General features: G+C 42.4%; 1 protein-coding gene across 2 annotated transcripts; it reads left to right on the forward strand.

Annotated features, from left to right (window-relative positions):
* The first annotated feature begins 1,927 nt into the window (after positions 1–1,927).
* Positions 1,928–11,595, forward strand: idh3b (isocitrate dehydrogenase (NAD(+)) 3 non-catalytic subunit beta). 2 transcript variants are annotated; one of them, XM_062457115.1, is made up of 11 exons: positions 1,928–2,077; positions 2,498–2,674; positions 4,388–4,508; positions 5,160–5,220; positions 5,308–5,440; positions 6,960–7,093; positions 7,290–7,392; positions 7,548–7,694; positions 7,984–8,078; positions 8,212–8,272; positions 11,048–11,595. In XM_062457115.1, exons 1-11 carry the CDS (start codon positions 2,030–2,032, stop codon positions 11,123–11,125), a joined length of 1,158 nt encoding a protein of 385 aa, XP_062313099.1. In that variant the 5' UTR covers positions 1,928–2,029; the 3' UTR covers positions 11,126–11,595. The 2 variants fall into 2 exon arrangements, with proteins under 2 accessions (XP_062313099.1, XP_062313092.1); XM_062457108.1 differs by lacking the exon at positions 11,048–11,595 and adding an exon at positions 9,390–11,015.
* Positions 11,596–11,799: the final 204 nt, after the last annotated feature.

Genomic DNA, 11,799 nt, shown 5'->3' on the forward strand with positions numbered 1-11,799 from the left:
ACAGCGGCCACGCGAAAGGGAATGAGGAAACTGTTTACTCTACTAAAAAATACAATGCAGGTCACGTGAAAAATGATCCAAAGACTCGTAGAAAGACCGAGTCGGGAAATGAACGAATCGTTCGTTTCCTCTAGCTACCAGTACAGAGCCTATGCAGGTCATGTGAAAAATGATCCAAAGACTCGTAGAAAGACCGAGTCGGGAAATGAACGAATCGTGCGTTTCCTCTAGCTACCACTACAGAGCCTATGCAGGTCACGTAAAAAATGATCCAACGACTCGTAGAAAGACCGAGTCGGGAAATGAATGAATCGTTCGTTTCCTCTAGCTACCAGGACAGAGCCTATGCAGGTCATGTGAAAAATGATCCAAAGACTCGTAGAAAGACCGAGTCGGGAAATGAACGAATTGTTCATTTCCTCTAGCTACCACTACAGAGCCTATGCAGGTCACGTGAAAAATGATCCAAAGACTCGTAGAAAGACCGAGTCGGGAAATGAACGAATCGTTCCCTCTAGCGTTCCCTCTAGCTACCACTACAGAGCATATGCAGGTCACGTGAAAAATGACCCAAAGACTCGTAGAAAGACTGAGTCGGGAAACGAACGAATCGTTCGTTTCCTCTAGCTACCACTACAGAGCCTATGCAGGTCACGTGAAAAATGATCCAAAGACTCGTAGAAAGACCGAGTCGGGAAATGAACGAATCGTTCCCTCTAGCGTTTCCTCTAGCTACCACTACAGAGCTTATGCAGGTCACGTGAAAAATGATCCAAAGACTCGTACCCGAAGACCGAGTCGGGAAATGAATGAATCATTTCTGTTTACTTGGACGAGCCTATGCAACAGTCTCGATGCGCGGCCACGAGAAAATGAACGAATCACTCTTTGAGAGGACTCGTTACTCCCGAGTCCTTGTAAATGTTCGTTCAAAATGAACGAATCGTTCACGAACGACAGACCACTAGGGGCAGTGCATGCAAAGTGGGGTGTTTTTGGTGTTGCCAGGTCCGCGGTTTTCCCGCGGAATTGGGCTACTTTTGAAGTGTTGCCGCGGGTTGAATTTTTTGTCGCTGGTTCGGGTAGACCTATTTTGCATGTAAATTACATGAATATTTTAAAATAAAAATCCATATTTTAAATGAAATAATTTATTTATTCCCAAATCCTACCAAACTGACTCCAGATCAGCACGTACACACATTGACATTGACAAGCCCACATACACACACGCACTGTGCGTGTGCACACGTGCTTAATGCTCTCAGTCTCCGGAGAAAACCTCCTGAAAACTGCTTTTAATGCTGGCATGCTAAACATTTGGTGTTACTTTGTAGATATTACAATACATTTGGCAATGATAGCAATGCTGTTGGACTTTAAAAGCAGTGTATATGGTTTGGCAGGGGCATATTTTGAGTTCTGATATTGGGCTGGTTTTTGGGCTGGTTTTGATTGGCCATTGGGCTGATTTTGTCACACAGACCTGGCAACCCTGGTGAGAACCCAACTAATTCCACTTTGCACTGCCCCTAGTGGTCTGAAGAACGATTTGGTGTGAACTTGAAATGCAGCGTTTCTGCAAATGTTGTGTTTTGTGCTAATGCTGCGGTGTTCTCGGCTAATGCTGCGGTGTTCTCGGCTAATGCTGTTGTGTTCTCGGCTAATGCTGTTGTGTTCTCGGCTAATGCTGTTGTGTTCTCGGCTGATGTTGGTGGTGTGAACCAATGCTGTTGTGTTGCAAGTAGTAGATTAGATTAGTTTTTTGAAATGTAGCGTTTTTATAAATGTTTCGTTTTTGTTAATGTCGTTGTGTTGTGTGTTAATGTTGTTGTGTTTTCAACTTTTGTTTGCTTCGCTAATGTTGCTGTGGTGTGCACCCGTGGGCCACCGTACAATCGCACCGTGTAGGCTATAATGTTTAATGTCCTACATTCCATGGCACTGGGTGGCGGTATATTCTGTTGCGTTCCCTGCATTACCAAGAAAGTCGTAGGCCATTTCCTTCGCAGTTTAACAAGTAGGTTACATGACAATGGCGGCCGCCTTGAGAGGAAGCCTTCTAACATTGGTCAAGGTGAGTCGTTTGAAGATGCTCAGGGCAACCACGTCAAAGTTGTATATTTTACAACATTTTGTCATAGGTGTGATTGTCCTTGTTTTGCTATACAAATGATTACTTAACCGAAGGACGCCGGTCACAAGGCTAAGCTAGGATGAGCTAGCTTGGGCAACTGCTCTGTCACAACACACTTTTACAATAACTATACTATCTTTTAATTTTGGCAAACTGTATTTTTATTATTATTGATAAGAAAGTTTGGATTTTCATTAATACTGAACAGAATGCAAAATACATTTTTTGGAAGATGGTATGATGTAGATAAGATATACCACATGTTAACATTTAGTCTACCGTAGGCTTCTTAAAATGTATGGTATACGTCCCTAAAGTTAGCTGTGTAAATTAATGTAAACATCCTCTTCCTGTGTCAAGGGCCTCGCTGCGGGTCCCAAGTGGCAGCAGCTGCCCACCCGTACCTTAAGTGTCACCACAGGACTGTTTGGACCCGAGGCTCCCCCTGCACGCGCCGACTCCACCTTCAAGGTTACCATGGTCCCCGGAGATGGTGTGGGACCTGAGCTTATGACTGCTGTCAAGGATGTTTTCAAGGTACTGTCGCTCCCTCAAGCCTCATCAAAGTCAAGTGACCTTGCATTTAAATAAAGTTAATTGAGATTCCCTCTTAAGCCTCCTGTTAAATGTGCCTAAAAACGCCTAAACAGCATACCCAAAGTAAATTGGAAGCTGTTCTTGAACCATTTGGAGTACATGCATGTAAATGATCTCTTTTGAAAGCTGACACTCTGAAGTTATGTCCCCTGTTGTCAGGACCCCTGTCAGTCCTACTAGTGTTGAGTAATAGAAGCTTGAACACAAGGAAAGTGAAAATTTCTATTTCCGCCTAGATTTTGTTTTGAAAACAGAGGCCTGAAGAGGCCTAGAGGTGGTAGGTATTAGCTGGAAGACTAAATTGGACCACAGGTTGAAGCCTTACCCAATTCAAATCAAAAGTCAAACATAATACCACAATATATTCATATTTGACACATGTTTTTATAAGAGTACATCCAGGCATTTTCTAAAAGGGCCTTTTGGAGACTCCAAAATGACCCTTTGTAAACAAGGTCAAATATTCAGGATAAAAAGGTATTATTTTTCATAATTGTTATCTCTAATGAAAGGTGGTACTTAGAACTATCATATATATATATATATATAATAGCTAAATCCCTAATTAGTATTACTGAAACACAAAAACTGAAGCATGAACACATCGGAGTGCTTTATCTGATTCCAAGGATTGGCGCACAAAGAACACTGATTCTGTCAACCATATTGCGCAATCGACTGTTATTTTGAAGGCTCCACAGACGCATACAAATGAGGTATTGGCATTTTCAGCTAGCTGTCAGCTACAAGGCTAACGAGCTAATTTCAGAGCCAGTCGAAGCCAGTTCGAGAAATTTGTTTAGAACGAGTGTGTGTGTGGGGGGGGGGGGGCGGGGGGGGGGGGGGGGCGGGGGGGGGGGGGGCGGGGGGGGGGCAGGACGCACAGACCTAGTTGGCTTTAGAGGGCTGTCAACGGGGCATGGAAGCTCCTATTGGGTCAAACAAGGTGTCAATCGAAAGGGGAGGGTTCAACGGACATTTTGATGCCTTCATATTGTAAATACTCCGTTGCTAACCGGAGAAAAGAACACTTTTATGTGAACAAGTTGTTTCTTCCGTCGGCTAACTTGCATAATGAAACAAAGGATAATGGCTATTCATGAACGTAAAACATTGTATTTGGACGAATTACTTTACATGGTTAGATACTTTGAACCCTTGGGACTTACGCAGATCAAGTTTTGATGGCATGATTTGCACAACTGGACCTATTTGAACCACTTAGGGTGAGTAAAACTTTTTTCTTTGGCATTGTTGAAGGAATGTTCACCGGAAAAAGACGTTGACTTTGCTTGCTATTGCGACTTGATCTTGAATTGGTTTATTTCAATGGAAGCACAAGAATCGTAGCTTTCCAATGATGTATAACGTGTAGCGTCTAAAAAATATATTTGTTAGAATTTAGTGCGTCGTAACTGAGGGAGGGGGAGGCAGCATTTTTGTCTCGCGGGCAAAACAGGATGACAAAAGGGGTTAAAAAGACTTACCCCACTACTATAATTTGCTACTTTTAGAAATCAAAAACAACCGTCTTCCACCTTGAAATATCTCTCCCCATTACATTCACATCTTTTTGACCTGTATCCAAACAGCAGTCATTGTAATCACCCTCAGCTTTTAACTAATATTTTTTATACCTTGTTCTTCTTTCAGGCAGCTGACGTCCCTGTAGAGTTTGAGGAGTTCCACCTGAGCGAGGTCCAGAACATGGCCAGCGAGGAGAAGCTTGATCAGGTGCTGGCGTCAATGAAAACCAACAGGGTGGCCATGAAAGGTAATGGAGAGTTAATGGAATTGAGGGTTTCAGCTTTGGTGTCAGACAAGATTAGCTTTCCTTCTCATCTGTATGCCTTCACATGCTCATACACATATTCCACAAATATCATGAGTGAACAAATTAAAACCGGTTGCACACATTCTCTCCATACAAGAGTTTGGTCATAGAGACATCTGAAAAAATGAATGTGGGGCTAATGTGTGGATGGGATGCTTTGGGTCTTGAGTCAGTGTAGCCCATGTGGATTGGCTAAACTCACTCCTCAGTATAAGTACAGACCACCCACGCCAGCTAGAAGCTTAGCTTGTTGTTGGTGTAGCTGGTAGTGGTCGCGCCTGCGGAGTAGGTGGTGCCAAGTTTGAGTCGAGTGACGAACGGTTAGGACGTGTGGGCACTGCCGATGATCACGCCTGTTACATCAGGACACACTGAATAATAATGCTTGCACGATTATTATTCACACAATGCTCACTTGCTTTATGCGTGCTGTGTGGAATGAGTGTTACTGATAGAAGCCAAAGTTGGCTGATAGGATACACGGTCATTTAAACTGCTTAGCAATCAGTCAAGTTTTATGAGTTGTATGTGTCAGTAGTAGTAGATAGTAGGCTAAAGACTAAACTTCTGTCCTCTTTTCTGCTTTTGCAGGAAAGATTCACACTCCAATGGAGTTCAAGGGAGAGCTGGCCTCCTATGAAATGAGACTGAGGTAATGCCAAAGTCACTAGCACTGGCTTTTCTTGATGGAAGTGTGTCCTTTCTTCTTTTTCTTAACCACACCCCGTGTTGTTCTCAGGCGTAAACTGGACCTTTTTGCAAACGTGGTACATGTGAACAGCCTGCCGGGTTACAGCACGCGCCACAACAACCTTGACCTGGTCATCATCCGTGAACAGACAGAAGGAGAGTACAGCTCTCTGGAGCATGAGGTATACTGCAAATCTGCACAGCACAACTTTACCTTCATATGAAGTCTAAAGTTATAAGATGTGTGACAGAAGGAAGTGACTAAAACCGTGTTTACACCGCAGGAACTTTCCCTCAGAAATAGGAACTTAACCGTGGAACTCACTATGTTTCCACCTAAGTAACCCATCTCTAAATTGAGTTTGGGAAGGAGAAAGCACGAACCAAGAAGTCCCTGCTCTGGGTCTAGTTATTTCTAAAATACAGGAATTTAGGTGTTGGGACTTAGTGCTTAACATATCTGATTGGTTAAATACTTGCAGCAACAATCGGATTGCAAGCTACCTTTTAACCACCGTTTTCTTTAATTCTGCAGCCAAAAAAATAGGCTTAGGTGGTTGGTTGTGAACACCACAACCCCTATTTCTGCTTGAAATAGCGCAGAAATATTTCTGCTACGAATAGTGCAAAAAGGCATAGGCGGTGTGAGAAAATCCTTAGACTTAACCTTTTCAATGCAGGGAAAACCCTGCACACACATAAATATGGAGAACAAAACGAACATATGATAGATGGATCATCAGCCTTCTTCTTAAGCATTTCAGAAATCCAGCAGCAATTGGAATTGGCAACCCGCTATGACGTAAATCTCTGAAAAATCTGCAAAATGTTTCACACTGCGAAACGCATGCATGCAACATTTGTGGGCAGACTAACAGAGTGAACTATTAAGCTGGTAGTCGCAGCTAAAAACTGCTCTCTACTGGGTTCTATAAAGGCTCCAGTCAGGCTGTATGACAAACGGTTTATAAGCTACGAAAAGGGTGTGGTTTTCACACCAGTGAGAAAGGAACTCCAATGATACCTGGCAGAAGTGTGTATGTTGGAGTGTGTCTTTCTACAAAGTTTGGCTATGTAATGTAAATACATTAAGAAGTTGTTGTTGTTGTTGTTTTTGGTAGACCATTGTGTTACCATTGTAACACCCCCTTTTTGCCAATTGGTATGATCAGTTTGGCTGTTTTTCCACCAATCCCTAGCCCCCTTTTGGCATGAAGACAAGCACACATCTTCAACAGCACACACTTAACCTTCATGCCAAATTTCAGCCTCTTACGATAAAAATCTGTGGCCGCCAAAGGGTGGGCCATTTTTGCCGACTGACCGATTGAGCAAGCTATAGATCTGCTAAAAATTCAAGCAAGATTATTAAAAAATCAAGGACCATTTGCCTAACTCTCTGGGGAAAGTCTTGAATTTTCAGCAATGGGCTGAAGGAACCTTCGAGTTCCTTGAAAAGTAGCTCCGGGGACTTTGTGGTGGAACGTGGCTTAAGGCATTTTATAGGGAATTAATCTGTAGGGATTCAGTCTGTGTAAACCAGTCAGACATGATCTGACATGTTAACTTAACACAGGAATCCATAGCTCTCACAACATGATCTAATAGTAATGTTATGAGTGGCTATCCAAGGCCAGTTTCAGACCGTAATCATGATACTATGTTTTTGATTTAACATGCTACCATTTCTCGGTTTACCAGAGTGTTACTGGTGTCATTGAGTGTCTGAAAATCATCACCAGAGTAAAGTCTCGTCGCATTGCCAAGTTTGCGTTCGACTACGCCACCAAGAAAGGACGCAGCAAAGTCACAGCTGTACACAAGGCCAACATCATGTGAGTATTTCTTGGCCTAATACTTTCATGGATTTAACATCAGTTTCAGGTGAATTTGGTTAATTGAAGTACCATAAAGTCTTGGTAAGAAGTTACAACATTACAATTTGTTAATTTTATCTCATCTAATTATAGGGCAACTTGAGTGATATGAACACTGTACGAATCCTATAAAGAAATGTTGATCTCGAAACAGGAAATTAGCAGATGGCCTCTTCCTGCAGTGCTGTGCCGAGGTGGCTGAGTTGTATCCCAAAATCAAATACGAGAACATCATCATCGATAACTGCTGCATGCAGGTGCGTTTGTCCTTTCTCCCCTCCCCCCTCAACTGTACTGTATTTAGTCACTGCCAATACAGAATTTACATAATAAGTGGGCGTGATGTTTGATTTAATTAATTTTTATGCTACATTTTATTTTCTAACTATTCGCCCACTGTTTGGTCTCTCAGCTGGTCCAAAACCCTTACCAGTTTGATGTGCTGGTCATGCCCAATCTCTACGGCAACATCATTGATAACCTAGCGGCGGGCCTGGTGGGTGGAGCTGGCGTGGTGCCAGGGGAGAGCTACAGCGCTGAATATGCCGTCTTCGAGACTGTGAGTCTGTCTCTTCTCTGTCTGTAGAAATTTGACCATCCACAACTTGGTGTGGGATGGTTTACGGTTCTTTTTGTGTATGTTTTATTTAGTGGATGCAGGATTGGTGCAGCCATAGGATGAGTACTTGGAAACACATATTCTGACATCTTTATTTACTGCATCCCCCCCCCCCCCCACCTTGCCAATTGTTCTTGTTTCTTTCTCTCTTTATTTTTCTTCTTTCCTTCTTGTTTCTTTTGTCTTCTGTCTCTTTATTTTCCACCCTCCCTCTCTGCCTCTCTTACAGGGGGCAAGGCATCCCTTCGCTCAGGCAGTTGGCAGGAACATTGCCAACCCCACTGCCATGCTCCTCAGCGCCGCCAACATGCTCAAGCACCTCAAGTGAGTCGTTCAAAGTCTTTGGTTTCCATGTGTGTGTCCATGACTCTCAGTACCCCATTCTGAATACTGCACCCATGCAGACATATGGGCATGACATTTTTGGCCTGTCTCAAGTGACTGTGTTGTGTTACAGCCTGGAATACCACTCTCACATGGTGTCTGATGCTGTCAAGAGGGTCATTAAGCAGGGCAAGGTAAGATTGTGTGTGTGTGTGGATTGATCCAATTGGGATATTGAAACATTTTTACGTGAGGAAGACTTAGAAGATCCAGACTTCTAGACTGATACATTGATTCACAGAGTAATTCATGATTCTAGCTTCTAGAAAATAACTTTTAAACTACAAGCCCCAGACAAATCTCCAGTGGCCAGCTGACTGGTTTCCTTAAGAATTGTAGTGTATTTTGAAATTCCCTGCTCACTTATAAGACTGTACTTCAGCCCTCTACCATATCAAAAGCAATCTATCCTCTAATCATCCCATGATAGGAGGAGAAGATGTATATAAAATTGTCCCCGTGAGAATAGGCTTATTTTGGCATTTGTGCATGTGCTAATTGTTCTGCAGCTGAGAGAATGTGTATGGTTTTGTGTCTGCATAATAAGACTGTTGAGAAAACATTACTTTTCTTGTGGGATAGGATTTGCATGAACCACGATGAGTACACACTAACTGTGAAAAATATGTACGTAGTTCGTGGATTAATGCCACAATGTCTAACTAGCATTACATAACCCTAAATTGCCTTCTGTGAAATGTACAATTTTATCAAGCATTGACTTTCACACCAGTGTGTTGAGGTATTTGGTTAACACCTGAGGTGTGTGTGGGTTAGCGCCCTACTGTGTGTTGTCCCTGATATAAATCCAAATCGCATAGTTACGTACATCTCTGTTGCTGTTGAAACCAACTCTTTAACAAAGACTTATATGCGTTGCAGCCCCAGGGAACTAACACACAACATGCATGCTTTACAATGTGGTATTGAAGAAGTGCATGATCAACATAACTTTGTATTGCTTGGAAGTCTTTTGTGGAGGGATGGGAAGCTGGTATTGACGTATGAGGGAATAATGTTTACCCACCAAAATAGAACAGTTTACCATTTCTGGGAGCAGGGGGGTTGATACTGGTAGTCAGATGTGTGTGGTGTGAATGTGGAATGTGTTGGAGAAAGTCTTATGTCCAGCTGTCCACGAGAGTCCACTGTGTCTGAAGTGCCCTATCCCTCTGCCCTTCTCCTCCTTGCACCCTATCCCTTTTTGCGTGCTTGTTTGTGTGTGTGTGTGTGTGTACACGTCTGTCCCAGGTACGGACACGAGACCTTGGTGGTTACTGCATGACTGGGGACTTTGTGCGTGCTGTTGTGGACAACCTGCGGCACCGACCCAGTTCCTAAAAAGCCTCATCAGGGCAGCTGTTTAGCAGATCTCAAACTTGCCCCTTTGCACAGGGCCAGAACCAAAGCACTGTCGTTTCTGCTTATCTCTGTTTGTTTCTCTGAAATTGTAGGCGCTCTTTTAACAACTTCCTTGTGACTCTCACTCAAAATTTCTATTTACAATTGTGCTTTTCTACAACATTCTTGCACCCTCTCTGCATTAGCACATTTTCTCTTGCTGCTCTCCTTGGCCCTATGGTATCGTTCTTTTTCCCCATGCGGGTTAGGGTTGGTGTTCATCTCTGGCCTGTCTTAATTGAGTCTTAATTTCACCTGTCTTGGCTCAACTTTTTTCTATACTTGAGACCTCTCTGGTCTCTGTGCCATGTTTCCTTTCCTTCTACTTTGTTTTGATCTTTTACTAGAAAGTAAAAGATACCTCTAGTCGCTTTTCTTTAGTCGAGTGCCTGTTTTCTTTTTTTGCTGCCGATATATTCGTTTCACTGAAAAAGTCAAGTATCTTAAGTCTTTCTAAGCAGTCAAGATGACTTTCTCAAAGTTCACAATTTCACATTTCACAATCATGGACAAAGAGGAAGTGTATTCCCTTCTACAGGGGAAAAGTGGAACCCACTTGGACTTGGAAAAGGAAAAACAAGGACCACTGAACGTGTTGGCGTGTCCACTCATATCAGATACACCATCATTGAATCACTATACATTGTCATGGACAGAAATGTTACACTGGTTTGTGAAGTGTTAGATATTGTATATCTGATCAATAAACCCGACATCGAGCCAAGTTGATCAGCTGTTTAAAGTGTGGCAGTATCTTTATCGCTGTCTTTGATTGGCAATATCTCATCCTCAACACTGTCGTCATTCTCAGCCTTGGAATGCATGAATGAAATCTCAGTGGGTTTTGTGGTTCTGTGCGGGCTGTAAAATGTACAAAAAACAGGAGGGAAACATTAGTAGTACAATGGTGACAACCATTTTCATGAGATCCATGGCTTTTGGTGTTTCCTTCTAAGGAATATGCTGCTGTAACACCCAAATCCATAATGATAATTCTGAGATTGTCAGATATGTCCATGTGTTTTATGTATATGCCAACTTTTGGTTCCATTGTCCAGGCCTGTGTTTTATCAGCGCAAATGCTGATAATGTGTGTATTAATTAGAAAGGGGTTAGCCTATGAAACAAACTGATCCTTAAGCAGCACTTGTTGAGACACCTCTTGGGCTCAGTGTTGCAAGAGCCGATTGAATGCATGCCAACTGAATGCATACCAATGTGGTCACATGCCTAATAAATGATGATGAGGAGGAGTTGTGTGTTGGTGTTCCTCAGAGGATGGTGTGTGTCTGTGTGGTACTAAATGTGTGGACAATACTTTGAAAGCAGTGCTAAAATAGATTAACAACCAACAAATCTATAATATTGGACTTTGTGTGCAATGGCTAAATTCAAGGCTCTAACATGCTGAATCAGTGGCCCATGTGTGATGGTTTGATCCACTGTGTGAGTAAGGCAGATGCTGATGTGCGAGTGGGTGGGTAATGGTGTTCTTTTGTCTGTGGCAGGTTCGCACAGGAGACCTGGGAGGATACGCCACCAGCGATGAATTCACCAGGGCTGTCATTGCTAACCTGGCTGTCTAAAATGGCCCTTACCCCGTTTCACACTTACCAATACACACACACACAGTAGTCTTTGTTTATCTCCTGTCAAAGTAATCTTTCAACCATTTAAACAGACATCATTCTCCAAGTAGGAACTGCGTGTGTATTACAGTTTACAGACTGACAAAAGAAATGCAAATAGATATCAAACGCACAATTTTTGTCCAGCAAAAAACACATGCCAAAACCCTTGCTGGAGGTAAGACAAGTATTGTTTCCAGCAATGGTTTGGGGGTGTGTGTGTATTATAAATGTCATACAAATGAGTCACATTCCATTATGTACTAGTGTACTGTGGTTTCAACTTAACAATTAAATATATAAACCTTGTTTAGACTCCATCACAAGATGTATTTACTGTGTCGGTATATTTATTGTATTTATTCTCAGGAACTGTTATCCATAATTTGCTTGCATCTATGAGCAGTAATAAAAATTCCTAAATCTGGTACATCTGTTGCTTTTGTTGTACACATTATTTTTAATGTGAAATCAGGGAATGTGAAACATGAATGTGGATGACGGAATTGATGTAGTGTTTTATAAAATGATTTATGATTGATCAATTCATCATTCTAGACCTCTCCAACCATGTTCATTTAAAAAAGATCGACATTTATCCACTAGATGGCGCTGCGATGCAATGGAGTGAC

The sequence above is a fragment of the Osmerus eperlanus genome, chromosome 1, assembly GCF_963692335.1.
Source record: "Osmerus eperlanus chromosome 1, fOsmEpe2.1, whole genome shotgun sequence".
Lineage (NCBI taxonomy): Eukaryota > Metazoa > Chordata > Actinopteri > Osmeriformes > Osmeridae > Osmerus > Osmerus eperlanus.

Coding starts and splice junctions, on each gene's coding strand:
- idh3b (XM_062457108.1), top strand. CDS start 2,030: ATGACAATGGCGGCCGCCTTGAGAGGAAGCCTTCTAACATTGGTCAAG. Junction 2,675..4,387: donor CTGTCAAGGATGTTTTCAAG/GTACTGTCGCTC, acceptor TTCTTCTTTCAG/GCAGCTGACGTCCCTGTAGA. Junction 4,509..5,159: donor CAACAGGGTGGCCATGAAAG/GTAATGGAGAGT, acceptor CTGCTTTTGCAG/GAAAGATTCACACTCCAATG.